This window comes from Dryobates pubescens, chromosome 7 (genome assembly GCF_014839835.1).
Source record: "Dryobates pubescens isolate bDryPub1 chromosome 7, bDryPub1.pri, whole genome shotgun sequence".
Lineage (NCBI taxonomy): Eukaryota > Metazoa > Chordata > Aves > Piciformes > Picidae > Dryobates > Dryobates pubescens.
In genome coordinates, this window is record NC_071618.1 from 34,297,328 (window position 1) to 34,314,245 (window position 16,918).

The 16,918-nt window shown below is 42.0% G+C and overlaps 1 protein-coding gene across 1 annotated transcript; it reads left to right on the top strand.

Moving 5' to 3' along the window:
- Positions 1–5,368: 5,368 nt before the first annotated feature.
- PCDH20 (protocadherin 20) lies at positions 5,369–10,733 on the top strand. Its single transcript, XM_054163094.1, has 2 exons — positions 5,369–5,478; positions 6,630–10,733. The coding sequence occupies exons 1-2, from the start codon at positions 5,428–5,430 to the stop codon at positions 9,324–9,326; spliced, it is 2,748 nt and encodes a 915-aa protein (XP_054019069.1). The 5' UTR covers positions 5,369–5,427; the 3' UTR covers positions 9,327–10,733.
- The last annotated feature ends 6,185 nt before the right edge of the window (positions 10,734–16,918 follow it).

The following is a 16,918-nucleotide window of genomic DNA, read 5'->3' on the forward strand; positions in this document are numbered from 1 at the left end:
TATCAAAGGTGCAGCACTCATGGGAAAAATGGTCTGTATTACTGCACCACATACACTCGTCAACCATTTGCATCTCAGAAAATGAAATGGGATTGTAGGCTATGGCTAGTTGGCATAGAGGAACTACCTGACACAGCAGTGCACATGGACCCTATCTGGCACTCGCCTCCAAATCTGATAGCTACTCAGCATATCACAAGGCTTCTTCAATGAATTGTGCTCCATTGCTGGGAGCAGTGTGCTCCTTACAGATCTGATTTCTAGCATCAAGAGGTTGCCATTTCAGCTCAAAAGCCATGGCATAATGTCAATGAAAAGTCAATTAAAAAAATATCTACATATGCATAACACTCTCTCAACTTGCAGGCATTATTTAAAAAGCAGGCTGGCAGAAGCTGGAATGCTGTCCCTGAAGTGATGTGATAATGACTGTAATGGAAGACTTATGGTGTTAATAATTTTAGCAGTATCATATTAGTACTACAACCCAGCCTGTGCTTTGCCTTCTACAAACCCAAAGCCCTATCATTATTATTTTAACACAAGAAGTTAGTGAAAGCAAATGTTACTACATGGTGTAAAAAATAGCAGTAAAAAAGACGTGCTGGAATACGGTCTGAGTTAAATTCTTCCTAGTTACTCTTAGAAAATTAGTCTTTGTTAATAAACCTTAAACTGTCTCTTGAAAATAAAGTTGTGATCAGACTAGAAAGGTATTGAAGAAAGTCACTGTATATTTACTGCTGGAATATTGTGGCATTTTTCCAGGTAAAAAGAAACATGCATAAAGCATATGGAGGCATATAACCAAAGAACTTTTATTTTTATGAACACTCAGAAGAATTTGAGTAAGATGTTTGTCAACTATATCAAATGTAGTTGGTTCAGAGACTGCAGTAAGCTTTTTCCCCGAGTTTCTTTTCTCTGCCAGTGTTTTAGGAGTTCAGCTTTGTGACACTTAAACACAGTAGTCCCCAACAGATGCTAAGCTAACTAAACAGGAAAATCTCATCCTCCTTTGTCAGCCTTCCTATCAAACATCTCTTTGTCTCATGGGGTATTTCTTCTTAAGTTTAGAAAACAGATATTTTCTTGTAAAGTTGTTATGACAGCAGCAGGGGTTTGTTCATGAAAGGCTTCTGAGCAGAACCTTGCAGGTTCAGCTTGCAAGAACCAGCCCACTGAAAGAGTGACTAGAGATCTGAACAATATAAACTCGGGAGTCATCCGTTTTCCAGCTACACTGTTGCTTTGTTCAAACCAGACCCAGAGTTTTTTACTGTCTTTCAGTGACACCAGGAAAAAGAAGTGCCAAGACCCTGGTCCCACTCTGTGCTGAGAACAAGATGATCATGCTAGGTCTGATCTACAGTGGCATGAAATGATCACAGCTTTCAGTACCAATGCAAGCAACCAGATGCTCGGCACTTTCGTGGGCAAGGTCACTATCTAATATTTATAGAGCCTTTCACGCTGTAATCCACTATCCTGCACAGGAAGCTCGGGATGTAAGGTATTTTCCTTACTGAAAAGGAAAGAAACAAGAAGTTTACCATTAACAGCATCTCTTTTACTTGCTTTGTATCTCTTGCAGTTCAAACTCTTCAAAGAAGCGGCAGTCTGTTAGTCTTGTGCCTTTCTCAATTTTTCTGTGACCAGGAATCAATACTAACACCAATGCTTTCACTCACTTTGACTGTTTCCCCATTGAAAAGCACCTACCTCAAAGGGTCACACTGACTAAAGTACACAAAGTTTGTCAGCTGAGTCAGTAGAATCTCACTGATGAGGAATTTCACATCATGATCCTCCTCAGGAGAACCACAGGCTGTAACAGATAGCTTTTTGCTGGGTTGAGGGGACAACATACACCTGCATCCCCATCTCTTAAAAAAGTTGTTCAGGGTTGCCAGCCATGCCAAAGAAATACTGTTTGAGATTCCCTTTCAGAAGTGATAGTCCTGAATAATTCATCTGGAAACACTTCCATCTGCCACTGGAACGCTGCCCACAAACTCAAGGCATTTCAATTGACCATCAATACTTGCTATGTCCATCTTAATAAAGTCAGATAAATACTCTATTTTGCCATAGAAATAATATACTTCTTCTAATGTGTTTATAAGTAACTACAACACTTCTAGGATGGCTTGTCACTTGATATCAGTCTTGTGCTTTGTAACTTACCTGAGGCAATCAGCAAATCCACTGAAACACTCCTGGTTCTTCCTACTCATTCACTAATTGCAACCCGAGTATTAGATGAAGCACCAGTATATGGATATATTCAGTAAAAATAAGACCTCATGTGGTAAAATGCAAGCTAGTTTAGGCAGGTGCAATTCAGTGGGTCTGGGTTTATAAAGTATTAACATATTATCCCCAGAAAACATAACTGAATACAGAGATATAATGAAATAGTCAATCTTTTCCTGGGACTTTGGAAGTGACACTCCCCTAAAAAAATGTGTCAGTTTTGTATCTTCTCTGCATTGCTTCTTCTCTCCCACCCCTCATATCACATACACATCAGCAGTACTTCCTCTTAAACTGGGGAGTTACTGGACAGATTAGTCTTTACGGAGCCTTTGTGACTTCTTAGATGTTGCTGATGTCTAACAAAATGAAGTATTATAGAGGTACCAGCTGCTCTAGAAAACTTTTGATTCAACTTCTACATCCATTGTTTAGTAAAATGAAATGCACCAGGTGTAATGAAAACATGAATACTGTAATAGTAGAGGCATTGCCCACCCTGTTACAAGCCTCAGGGAAATGCAGTGACTGCGCTGTTTAAAAGACTGTTACAGTAATAGGCCAGTAATTTCAAAAGTATAACAGGAAAGGGAGATAAACTGAGAAAGCAGGGCAGGAAGGTGAGGGGGGGGAGGGGGAAGAGGAGGGGGTTGGTCTCTTCTCCCAGGCAACCAGCACCAGAACAAGAGGACACAGTCCCAAGCTGCACCAGGGGAAGTTTAGGCTTGAGGTGAGGAGAAAGTTCTTCACTGAGAGAGTTGTTAGCCATTGGAATGGGCTGCCCAGGGAGGTGGTGGAGTCACCATCACTGGAGGTATTCAAGAGGGGACTGGACATGGCATTTGGTGCCATGGTTTAGTCATGAGTTCTGTGGTGACAGGTTGGACTTGATGATCTTTGAGGTCTCTTCCAGCCTTGGTGATCCTGTGACTCTGTGATTCTGTGGTTCTGTGGTATGTGAAAGATGGAATTTTATAGGGACTTCAGATTCATTTGCAAGAAGACTACTGGTTCACTAAAACTAAGATTATAATCAGTCTATGAAATTCAAGCTCCATATAAATCAGTGTCAAAATCTGACTGCAATCCAAATGAGTCAATATTTCTCTGTTGAAATGAATAAAATTACAGCAGATGTGAGTCAACTAAAAACATCTGTCATGTCCAGCTAAACTAACTTAAACAGGATTGAGTTTCTGGGCACCTTTCAAACTGAGCAATCTGCAGAACAGTGTACATGGATAAGAATTTAGTAAAGGACTTGGCTAGTTTGATTTCTCTCTTAAATTATACATGTTTGCACTGAACTGCATATACTGTATTGCTGGCTCTATTTGTGCTAGAATTGAATGGTAAAGATATAAACAATTTATAAGAGCAGTACATCAGTACAATACTGAGTGGTTTCAAAACTCTAGAGATTAGTGAATAATAAATAGAGCTGTGCTTTTTGTTAGTACCCTAATGCTCTACTGTTTAAGTCACATATGATTACTGTGCTAATATCATTTTGGGGATGAAATGGATATTAAAATCATACTATGTGTCAAACAGATCTGCTGAATAAAACAGAGCCTGATTCCACTGCCACTGACTACAGCAAGAATGGGGTAAAGCTATAATGCAGACAAATAGTATTGCACTATTTATACTTCAAGGATGGAGAATATGACACAAAAGAATTAATATGATTTGTTTATTGTATGATTTTGGAAGAAGTCAGTCTTTCTATTCAGTTCTGTTCTATTCTATTCTGTTCTATTTTAAATTATAGTTCTATTCTATTTGGCTTGTGCCACTTCCCTCATCCTCACACTGTCAAAGAATATCCCAAAAGTTGTTTACAGTATGTTCTGTATTTTCCACTCATGGTTTACTTTTGAAAGATGCAATATTACAGAAGACTTGGGCATAAGGCTGGTTTTGCATTGGGTTCTAATAATTCTGTTTGCCTGTTTCTTCATTTGGAACTGGACATGGGAGTTTGTCTCAAGCAGCTATAGAAGGAAGAGCATTTTTTGACCTAAGGCAAATTTTTTTGCTGTCCTCTGTGTTTCCAATACCTAAGCTGAGATCACATGCCTGTACACTGTGTTTGCCGTGGAGCATGGAGACATTCAAGGATTCAGACCATGTGATTCAGACAGTTCAGTCTCCTGTACAAAGTTTATGTTTGTGAAGAGCAGCTCCATTGTGCTTGACAAATGCAACTGTCTACCAGCAGTAGCCTGGATTCAGCCCACCATACACTTTAAGAGGGACATCTCAAGTTCCATTTGAGATCTTGCAGGAAGCCAATGTAAGGAACAAAGTTTAGGTTAGATATCCTTTTGAAAGTCCAGGATGTCTCCCAAGTGATGATATTTTCATGCCGAGTTCTACGGTAGTCTTACAGTCTAGCCAACGGTGACGGAAGACTGTAAAATGAGAGCACACAAATTTCTGCCGCAGGGGTCCTCCGGGTTCCTAGCCAGAAGGAAATTGCAGTTGCTGCTCTAATTTGGCAGGACGCGCATCTTCCACAAACCCTTTAAACACTTGCAAACTCCTCAAAACATTACTTGTATTTCGTGCAAACTGCTCATTACTCATCGGGGATCGGCAACGCTTCTTAAAGTGAGGCAGCTTTTAATCCTCTCTTTGCCCGCTGACACATCACAACAACTTTCCACAAAAGGACAAGGGAATTTGGGGGTGGGGAGTGTTTTTGTTTGTTGTTTTGTGTTTCCATTCTTCCCCTGGTCCTATCACTTCCCTTGCCCACAGAAATACACACACTCGCACTCCGTCGCCGTGCTCACCTACCGCCCGCCTTCCTTCCTGCCCGCCCGCCTGCCCGCACTCCTGCCCGTCCGCCTGCCCGCGGCGCTGCGGCAGCCCCAGCCGCCTTCCTCGCCCTGACCGTGCCTACTGGCCGAGCCCCCCCTTGCCATTCCTACCCTCCCCACGGCGGCAGCGGTGACAGCGGTGGCGGCAGCAACAGCGCTAGAGCCCTCCCGAGCGGAGGGGGAGTGTCCTGGGCGGTGCGCGCAACTCAGCCCAGCCCAGCGCGGCGGCGACGGCTGTGGCGCCGAGGGAATGGGCAGCTGCGGGGAGGAGAGGCGGCGGCGGGCGGGCGGCGGAGCGGGCGGGCTGCTCGGGCGCAGCCGGCGGCGGCAGCGGCGGCCGGGCATGGGGCCTCCGGGCGGTCGCGGCAGCACCACCGCCCGTGGCAACCTGCAGGTGAGGGCTGGGAGGCGGGAGGGGAGCGCCGCGTCCCGGCCTCCGAGCCCGACTTCGCACGCAGTAGCGAAATTGGCAAAAAACCCAAACCAACCGGAGCAACCCAAACCACATATACCTATATATATATATATATATAGGTGTGTGTGTATATATATATATGTTTGTTGTTTGATTGCTTTTTCTTGACTCCTATCTCCACCGATCAGAGCAGCTGGGAAAAGTTTGCGGCTGCTGCCGACGCGGTTTGTAGCAGAGAGCTGAGAAAGAGGGAAATGAGTGGTTAAAAGGGGAAGACCGAGAAAAAAATCCCCCGTGGAAATGCCTGACGTTAATTTCGGGAAGCCCTTTTCCATACGCGGAGGGCCGGGGAGCCGCTTGTCAACGCGGGCAACTTCCTCCGTGCAGCCTCTCCACGGTTCCTCTGTTCAAGTCGTATTTTCAGCCGGCTGCCAGAAGGGAGCCCCGTCGGGGCGGCCTGAGGCGCCGCGGACCCGTAGTTGGCGGGGCTGGAGCCGCCTCTGGCGGGTTTGGGGACACCGGCTCCGCGGTCGCTGGGGCAGGGACTAGCGCGGGCTGCGGTGGCCGGAGTGCGGAGGTGCGAGGAGCGGGCGCCGGAGCGCGGCTCCTCTGGGACGTGAGTGGGTCCCCGCTGCACCCAGGGCCCATGGGCGTGCAGGAAGAACAGGCTTTGGAAGGGGCGAGGGGTGGTGGGAGTGATAGACACGTTTCACATTGATGCTGTGGAAGGGAAAGGGGACCAACAAACGTTTGGGGCTGTGCTTGCGGTTGGGAGTGTATGTGCCTCTGGTGAGAGGAGGCAAGCTTGAGGAGATACGGGAGGGGAGAAGTGCTTCTGGTGAGAAGGGAGGCAGGGACGCCCACTGCCACTGCTGGCAGTGCATGTTTGCTGTGGGAAATGCAGCTGGTGTTGCCTGGAGGGTACAGATGGTGATGCCCTGGAAGCAGCCGCTTGTACTGAGATGGGGGAGAAAGATGGAAGGCGAGGTAGGGCAGCTTCATATTGCAAATGCTGCACTGCCTCCTCCAAGTAGCAGTGAGGGAGGCAGTGGGTGGAGGGGGCCTGCTTTCTGCCTCCCCACCTCTAACACCACCCCCTTTCCCACACCCCTATGCCTCTCTCTCCTCAGCACTTGCTTCTTTTTCTGCTCTTCCTTGGACCATTCAACTGCTTTGCCAGTTACAGCCGTGCCACCGAGCTCTTCTACAGCCTCAACGAGGGGCTGCCGGCTGGAGTTCTCATCGGCAGCTTGGCCCGTGACCTGCGGTTGCCAACAGCTGGAGCGCAGCATCCTGCAGCCTCCCAGCCCCCACTTTCCTTCACCCTGGCATCCCGTGGCTTGGGGGGACAGTATGTGCAGCTGGACAATCGCTCTGGGGAGCTGCACACCTCAGCTGTGGAGATTGACCGGGAAGCTCTGTGCATGGAGAGCAGTGAGGCCACCATCATCGGGGGAGAAGCTGCAGTCTTCTCTTCCTCAGCCTCATCTGAGTCATGCCTGCTGCTGCTGGATGTGCTGGTGCTACCACAGGAGTACTTCCGCCTGGTGAAGGTAAAAATTGCTATCCAGGATGTCAATGACAATGCACCCCACTTTCCTGTGCCCCACATCCACCTCTCGGTGCCTGAGAATTCGCCTGTGAACACCCGCCTGGCTATTGAGCACCCTGCCCTTGACCCTGATGTGGGAACCAACAGTGTCCAGACCTACCGCCTGCAAGAGAACTATGGTGTCTTCACCCTGGACGTGGAGGAGAATGAGAGTGGGGAAAGGACTCCCTACCTGATTGTCATGGGAGCTCTGGACAGAGAGACACAGGAGGAGTATGTCACAGTCATTGTTGCTGAGGATGGGGGGACTCCTCCACTCATGGGCAGTGCCACCCTCACTATTGGTATCAGTGACATCAATGACAACTGCCCCCAGTTCAACGACTCGCAGCTCAACATCACCCTTTATGGAAATTCCAGCCTAGGATCACATGTGGCCACTGTCTGTGCGGTAGACATGGACCTTGGATCCAATGCCCAGATCACCTACTCCTACAGCCAGAAGGTCTCCCAGACATCCAGAGACTTGTTCCATCTGGATGAAAGCACAGGAGCTATCACACTCTCCAGTAAAATTGATGGAGACACTCCAAGGTACCACAGGCTGATCATATTGGGCAATGGTCCAGGTTGTATCCCTGCTGTGATCACAGTGCTAGTGACCATCATCAAAGTTATGATGAGGCCACCTGAAGTTGTCCCTCGTTTCATAGCTAATGAAGTGGAAGGGGTGGTGTACTTAAAGGAACTGGAGCCCATCAACACACCAATAGCATTTTTTACCATCAAAGACCCTGATGAAAAATACAAAGTCAATTGCTATTTGGATGGTGATGGGCCTTTCAGGCTTTCCCCATACAAGCCATACAATAATGAATACCTGTTAGAGACTACAAAGCCTTTGGACTATGAGACACAGCAGCTGTATGAGATCTCTGTAGTTGCATGGAACTCAGAAGGATTTCATGTCAACAAAATAATCAAAGTGCAGATTCTGGATGACAATGACAACTCACCAGTTTTCTCTCAACAGCTGATAGAATTATCCATTGAGGAGAACAATGTTCCCAATGCTTTCCTGACCAAACTGCATGCTACTGATGCTGACAGTGGAGAAAGAGGACAGGTGTCCTATTTCTTAGGTCCTGATGCCCCTTCCTATTTTGCTTTAGATAAAAGCACAGGAGTTCTTACAGTTTCCACGCAACTGGACAGAGAAGAAAAAGAGAAATACAGATATACTGTCAAAGCAGTAGATTCTGGGTTCCCTCCAAGAGAATCAATAGCAACTGTCACCATCACTGTATTGGATAAAAATGATAATAGTCCAAGATTTATCAATAAGGATTTCAGCTTTTTTGTGCCAGAAAACTTCCCAGGTTTTGGGGAAATTGGAGTTATAAGCGTCACAGATGCTGATGCAGGACAAAATGGATGGGTTGCCCTTTCGGTTCTGAATGGAAGTGATATTTTTGTCATAGATACTGGGAAAGGAGTTTTGAGAGCTAAAGTCTCCCTGGACAGGGAGCAGCAAAGTTCTTATGTTCTGTGGATTGAAGCAGTTGATGGTGGTGATCCTGCCCTGTCTTCTACAGCAAAAATAACTATCCTTCTTCTGGACATAAATGACAACCCCCCCTTGGTCTTGTTTCCTCAGTCTAATATGTCTTATTTATTGGTCCTTCCATCCACCCTTCCTGGCTCTCCCATCACTGAGGTCTATGCTGTCGATAAGGACACTGGCATGAATGCAGTCATAGCTTACAGCATTATAGGAAGAAGAGGCCCTCGACCAGAGTCATTTAGCATTGACCCTAAAACCGGTAATATCACCTTGGAAGAGTCACTGATGCAAAATGACTATGGCCTCTATCGGCTGCTGGTAAAAGTTAGTGATCACGGCTATCCAGAACCTCTCCATTCCACTGTCATGGTGAACCTTTTTGTCAATGACACTGTTAGCAATGAGAGCTACATTGAAAGTTTGTTAAGAAGGGAACCTGATATCAGCATAGAAGAAAAGCAGCCGCAAATATCCATAGAGCCTACACATAAGAAAATGGAGCCAGCATCCTGCATGCCTACCTTGATAGCTCTCTCAGTAATAAGCTTGGGTTCAATTGCTTTAGTTACAGGGATGGGCATTTACCTCTGTCTAAGAAAAGAGAAAAAGCATCACGGAGCTGATGAAAACTTGGAAGTACAAATCCCATTAAATGGAAGAATTAACCTGCACATGTTGGAAAAGAAACCAGTGGAGATTTCTAACATTTGATGTGTCTTTATGGGTAAAGCCAGCACCTGAAAAACCTTGGACAACTCCAAAACGCCTGGCCTTGGGTTGTATTGACAGAGGTTGCAATGACGGGCCGATAATTTATAAGAATAATATTGTAAGTGTAAATAGCTGTTTACAGTTTTTTAAATTCAAATTCAATGTACAGCTTTTTTATGAAACCTTAGTAACTAACAGCTATCACCCTGTCTATAAAAACGTGGACATCATTTACAGCTTTCATAAATCAGTAAGACCAGTGATCATAAAAAAGGGGAAGGTAAGAATTCTTTAAACTCAAGTTTGAAAAGTGTTTCTAACCACAAGAGGGCATCAGATGCTCCTGAGCAGGGAACTGTTCGAGGTACTGTCCATGAGATAAACAGAGTCTATTTTAAATACATTGGTTTTAATACAGACCACACATTGGCAAACAGACATTTAAACACACACACACAGAGAAAAAAAAAGGAAAAAAAATGTCTGTCCCGATGTATGTATAATTAAAGGAATAAAGACATTAAAATGCACTAGTAATTAAAAAAAAAAAGAAAAACCAGAATGTTTATTACCTCACAAGTAAAGCTTATACAGTAGGATAGAAAAGGCATTAACAAGAAGTGCAATTCCTGTTGAGTAAGAATGCAAGATATTGTAATGAGAATCTGAACTGCTGTGACATACCATCTTCCATTTACTCCCGATTTCACCCACATTATCATTGTTCCAGCAATCTGCTGATCATTTTAATGGAAAAATTATATTTAATATTTCCTACAGAAAATAATGACAGAACCCCATACCCCTCCTCATAAACATACCAGGTGCAAGGAAGCAAGGGAATGGCTAAATCTTTAGTTGTCACAGAAATTGTGATATTTTTTTTTTTGTACTTTGAGCAATCTGTCAGTAGTATTCCATCAGTTTGGTTGTGTAATAGTTCTTACCATGTGATACTTCTGAATCCGATCTGCCAGATGAAAACAAAAATCACTTCATGTTCTAAGGAATTGTAGGACTTGGTTTATTCTGACTGTTGCTCCTTTCTGGGTTGGTATTTCACGTGAAAGATCTTGTTTCTGACTTTTGGCAAACATTCCTGGCGACCATTCCTGGCTTTGATTTTGGATTAGATCCAAAATCTAACTTGTAAGACTGGTGGTATATTTTCTTGATAATTTATTCTTTGCTGCATTCTCTGCAACAGAACAGCAGATTAATTGGTGATGTATCACTTTCACTTCATTTTAAGAGCTGAGAACTATATTTTGTATGATGATTACATCAATTTTATCTGTGTGAACAAGATAAATTAGTGTTATGCTTAAAACTGATTATTTTGATTTCTGGCATCATATGTCTGTAATGTACCAAAAGTGTTTATATGTCTGCAAATTAAAGCTATATATTTTCATAATAACTTATTCTTTGTCTCTTTCCTAGAATTTCAATCATAAAGCTAAATATTATTTTGGTTATAAGAAATGTGTATTTCACAAATGCTTGGGTGCTGTCTGTCTTGTGTCACTACTTCCCCAAATTAGTACACTTTAGAATCCTTAATGAGACTATTATGTACTTCTTGAAATTGCTAGCAAAGCCAGTAAGCCAGTTGTATTTCAGCTGATGTGAAGCAGCAGCTGATACCTGTTTCAAAAGCAAGGAATGCAATTTCTGAGGCAGTGTTTTGTTTTTCCTTCTGTGTTTGGCACATCACTTCACCTTGAGCCTATCAAAATTTTTGAGCTTTTTATACATAGTGGTTCTGCTTAGTGTAAGTAAAGGTATTAACATGATGCCCATATTTTGGCATTCTGCCTCTAAGAAATTGCTATTTTTTTCAGGTTAGAGTATTTTCTGTTTATGCACGATTTGTTAGCTATGTTTCATGAAAAATTAATTCAGCCCGTCAGAGATTTGTAGTTAATCACCGTTTTTTCTCCCATTTATGATCATATGACTAAAATATAAAAACTGTATGTATGCCTGAAACATTAATTCTTGAAAATGCATTAATTCTTGAAAATTACTTCAGTATTACAGATGCTTTGTATTACTGTGGTGAGGAAGCCAGATCCTCTGCATTTTTTCTTCAGTAAGGAAGCAGGTAACTGAAAGACAGGATTCTTTTCATTGCTCTCATTTGAATTAGCAGTCCAATATCTTCTCAAAACAATTTAAAAAGAAGCAAACCCAAGACTTAAGAAATGCAATAAGACCACAAACCTGATTCTTTAATGTGTGTTCCTGTAACATTGGACAGATATTTTTATTCAGGTTTGACAAATGCATCGTTCTGAACATGTTTGATTAAGCCCTCAGGCTTACTGAGTTTAAATATGCTGTTCTTGTTTTTTTTGGGTTTTGGTTTGGTTGGTTGATTGTTTAGTTCAAGCACATCCCAAATGCATAATCACATCTAATGGTATGAGCCTATTAAAACCAAGGCATATAAATTCACAATTTTCTACACATTTGAAGACAATTGTTTTGAAATCGCACCTTCAGCCATGCCAGCACTGGTGCAACAGACTTTACCCTGAAGAATAGTTCGTAGAGTAAGAGAATGTTTTTGCCCTTTGGGTAGGTAATGACAATGCAAATAGCAAAACATGCAGAGTGAATTGTGGTTTTTAAAATGTCATATTTTGTGTTACTTTAACAAGCATACAGCATAGTGGTGCAAAACATACTGGTGTAGCAGCAAGTGCAAAGCATGTCAATTAAGCCTGCAATATTAAGCCTAGCAGTGCTTCTAATAAACAAACAAACAACCCCAAAACCAACAACCAAACCAACCAACCAAAAAAACCCCAAACAACCCCAAGGATCTTAAATTTATAGAACCTGGGAATGCATTCTAAAAGAAAAAGAGTTCTTTCTCAGTGGAAAAATATTTGATACTGGCTATCTAGTAGACATTTCTGTGATGTTGCTGTTTCCAAAACACCCTTTAGTGAAATCCCTTTCACATGAAAACACATTTTTAATGAGTACAACTAAAGTAAATTAGACTCAGATATAAAAGGCCTATTTTATTTCCACCTTGTGCAGTGTACTTGCCAAAATATATGCAAATCTTGTCGACACTGGTAGTTGAGCTGGCACAAAAATGAATGCCTCATTCATTTACAGTATCCATTGAACAATCTTAGAGTGAGGGGGTGCTCTTTGTTCATTTGTATAAAAAATGAGATTGTCCTAAGCTTTGTATTGCCAAAGCCTCCTAAACTTGTCGTGTAAACACTTTTTCATTAGAATTAACAAATTAGAAAATAAAAGACAAGAAATGGGCAGTGAGCCCAGTGGCACTGGATGGAGAAAATCAGCTCAGTCTTCTCTTTCTGTTTAGTTTTGTTCTTTTTAAAAGAACTCTTTTAAGTTACTGTTCTGATGCGAAATTAACCTAACTCCTGGCTGAATACCAATAAAGGCCAAGATCTGAAAATGTGTAAGGAGAATCAGAGCACATTGCTTCTATTTTATTTTTTTTTTTAATTTCAAGACTCAGAGCACAATTAATTTTGTGGCCTATTAAGTCCACTTTTCAGTACCAAGGTTCAAATATGCAACTATGCCAGAGTCCACTGAGCACAATGTTAAAAGCAAACACTATATTAATAGGACATCCAATGAGAGGTACCAGTATTGGAGCAAAACTTGTTCTCCTTGAAAGCAGTGGCAAATCCTGAAATGCTGACTGGGTTTCATTGTAAGTTTTCAGCTCTCAGCTGTTACTTTGGGAAGGTTTCATTGAAATTCTTAAACATATGAAAAGGATGAGTAATCCATGACTATCATTTTGCCTCCTGTTTCAAAGCAATGAACTCAGGGTGCAGTGGCCTGCATGGCAAAAACATCTTGTGCTTCAGCATAAGTAGAGACATACAACATCTCCATCATGAAGAATTAATCAGCTGAATATGCAGTGTTCTGATGATTTAGATGTACTATGAGAACCATGCAGGAAGATGACTGCTGCCTTCCCCATGTTGTACTTGTCACCAGCTTTTCACAGCCATTAGTTTCTATGTACATCCCTTCTCACTCATGTAACTTACAGGGAAGAACACAGCAAAGCAATTATGAACTACTAGCCCCCTGAAATGAAGACCTTTGCTTTAGACCACTCATTTGGAGCTGGGGTTTGAGGAGCTAAGCACATTCATCTTCCTTACCAAGATAATTTGATTTTAAAGGAGATGCCCAGTGAAAATTTAAGTTGAAATAAAGATACTCAGCACCCTCACTTCCTATAGATTAGGGTCCTATACTTTTTATATGCTTAGTAGTTCAGATAAAATTTGCAGGTATTAGTTTTATGTTCTATTTTAACAGTGTAGAAGATGTTATGAGGAAACTATTTGAAAGCTTCTAAATTATAGGTTCCTAATGTTGCTCAGTTACAGAATTTAAAATTATAAGGAACATATCATAATTTACAGCTTTCTGAGTCAAGCATGTGCAAAAATACCTGTGCAGGCAGTGTTGCTATCTTTTTCAGACTAAACCAACAGAAAAGATAAAACTGACATCTGCATTCTGAGAAGAAAGGATTCAAAAATTTTGGCTCACAAACAGTTGTAAACATCTCTGGTTTACACATTATGGACATGAAAAATACTTTCATTCTTAGCACCACAGTTTGATAGATTGCATACTTTTTATAACACGCTGCATGTGGATGTTTCAGTGATTTCTGCCATATTTTCTTTCTAATTTCACCAGGGAATGGATTTAAAGGCCAGAGGTTTTTTTCAACTCCTAAATATTTCTGATGACAGAGTACTTTAAACAGGTGCTAAAAAAACATCATTCTGAATGAAGAAATATTGAATCATTTATGATGGAAATATTGAAACATTTATGAGTCACTCAGTCATTGATTCCACTGCCTGTAAAAACAAATATATGCTTAAATGTTGAAATTGCAGGTTTTCATGTTGCTAGCTAATGCTGCTGGTAAATAGTAAGCATTTAACTGAAATACATTATATGGGATAATTTAAACTGTGTTCAGATTGAGAGGACTTGCATTTTAAGCACCAAGTTGGACTTGCTCTACTCCTAGCAGCCCTGGCAATACTGATTCAGTCTTCTTTCCTAATTATTATTCCTCTTCAGAGCACATCAACAAGGTGAGAACTCTTACATCTTTATACAGAACAGGAATGACAGCTTGATTCTTTTGCCTATGTGTCAGCATCTAGTGCTACTTGAGATACTTCAGTGATACCTTAGCAAGATTTAGCTGCTCTAAAAACTTTTATAAAGTTCTGTCTACAATGCCCTTGAGCATCTCAAACTTCATTGCAGAGCCATCAGGAAGATTTGTGCCTTTCTAGATGCCAAGAGTGCAAAATGGTATCTAAACTGGCATGAGAAAACTATGGGTAGGCCTGTATATCCCACCAGTAGTAACACATCAACCTCTCAGCTCCACTAAGTAGAGCTTGACAGACTATAATGGAAACATAAAACATAGATCATAGAGAAGCATCTGATCTCAAGCATTAGAGCTAAAAAAAGATTTGCAAGTCTAAAATGTAGATGCTATTATACCTAACTGATAAGCTCTGAAGCCTAAATCCTATCTTATTTTAGTGATTTACTGGAGCCATCTGTGCCCTCTGCTGTGATCAGAGAGATAAAGAATCTTCTTTTGCAGGCAATTCAGGTCTTTGGTAAGCATTGGTGTTGCTTACTTCTCTCCACTAGGTTTACAGATAAGTCAGAGTAACTAAGATTTCACTTTGTATTTCAATCAAAGAAAAGAAATGTAGGCCATGAAGCAAACTGCAGATCACAGTGCTAGGCACTCCCACAAGCATTGTAATTCATGGAGTAAAACCGGTGTCTCAGATGGCACTAGAATAGCCAGTGCGCTGGGGAAATAACCACTTGTCATCAGTGCAGGTACTTGGAGTTCACATGACTTCAAACCTGTCTTTCCAACATTTTGTCACAGGCTGCAAGGCTCCATCTGTTTAAGTTTCACCGTCCAAAGGTTCTCATGTCTTCATGTGGGAAACAAAGTGGTCAGAAACAATGTAGAGACGTGTTCTGAATCTATTTGATTTACTGTGTATAGTCAGCAGAGTTAATAGTATTCATTCAGCAATATCTCATCCTTTTTCTTATCAAGTAAGGATGAAAGTCTGTTGCAGAGCACTGAGATTTCCTGACACAACAAACAAAATACATTAAAAACTGATCCTCATTTTCAGTAGATCAAAGTTGCACAGAGAAATAAAGGCTTTAAATAGAATATCTTTAAAGTGCCACATTATGATAACAGTATCCAAGTTTCATGGTGATTTTCTATAGTGTTATTTACATAGGTTGTATTCACTTTTGCTAACTCGGGACAAAAAGATCTTTTTAGAAACATTTACATCTTACCTGCCAAAATAAAAGATTATACTGTGGCATAATGACTCCACTGAATACTTTTAATGAAATGAATTTTCTTTTCTTCTTAGCAATACACAAATAGCAGACGTGCTTCCATGCCCGCTTTCTTAAAATGGGTGATGATTAGAAACTTCATCTTTGTAAATGGAATAAGCATTTCATTACCGTAGGAAGAAGATGGTTCTCATATATCACTGTGTTAAGACAGTGTTTTCTGCTGAAATGTATGAAATGGGTGCTTTGCATATCTAGAAATTACCTACATGTTTTGAGACTGTTTTTTTGATTACAAAATCACAGAATCACCAAGATTGGAAGAGACCTGAAAAATCATCATGTCCAACCTGTCACCACAGACCTCATGACTAAACCATGGCACCAAGTGCCACGTCCAATCCCCTCTTGAACACCTCCGGGGATGGTGACTCCACCACCTCCCTGGGCAGCCCATTCCAATGGCTAATGACTCTCTCAGTGAAGAACTCGAGCCTAAACTTCCCCTGGCGCAGCTTGAGACTGTGTCCTCTTGTTCTGGTGCTGGCTGCCCAGGAGAAGAGATCAGCCCCCACCTGGCTACAACCTCCCTTCAGGTAGTTGTAGACAGCAATAAGGTCTTCCCTGAGCCTCCTCTTCTCCAGGCTAAGCAACCCCAGCTCCCTCAGCCTCTCATCAGAAGGCTTGTACTCCAAACCCCTCACCAGCATTGTTGCCCTTCTCTGGACACCTTCCAGCAGCTCAACATCTTTCCCACACTGAGGGGCCCAGAACTGGACACAGTACTCAAGGTGTGGCATAACCAGTGCTGAGTCCAGGGGCAGAATGACCTCCCTGCTCCTGCTGGCCACACTGTTCCTGATACAAATTTCACTGATACGTCCAACTCTATTTGACAGAACTGACACATTTTTTTTTGCCGTGTCATTGCTGTTTGTAAAAATGAAAACCCATAAATCTTAAAAGAATGAAATACAGCAGACAATGGACTCATTCCTGTTCTATCTTCCCAGGTCTGCAGGTGATATATTGCAGTGTGCTGAGTATGCAGTTCTTCAGTGGAAGTTGTAAATGTGATAAGAAATGCTGTATGGGGATAACAAAACCAGTATGTGAAAATACGTAGAGGGGAGTGAAAAAAAAATTCCTTCTACCATAATAAAAATGCACAGATTCCTGGTAAG

Bases quoted from the DNA above. Each gene is read 5' to 3' on its own strand.
- PCDH20 (XM_054163094.1), top strand. From the start codon at position 5,428: ATGGGGCCTCCGGGCGGTCGCGGCAGCACCACCGCCCGTGGCAACCTG. The intron at 5,479-6,629 runs GTGAGGGCTGGG...CTCTCTCCTCAG, and splicing joins CCGCCCGTGGCAACCTGCAG to CACTTGCTTCTTTTTCTGCT.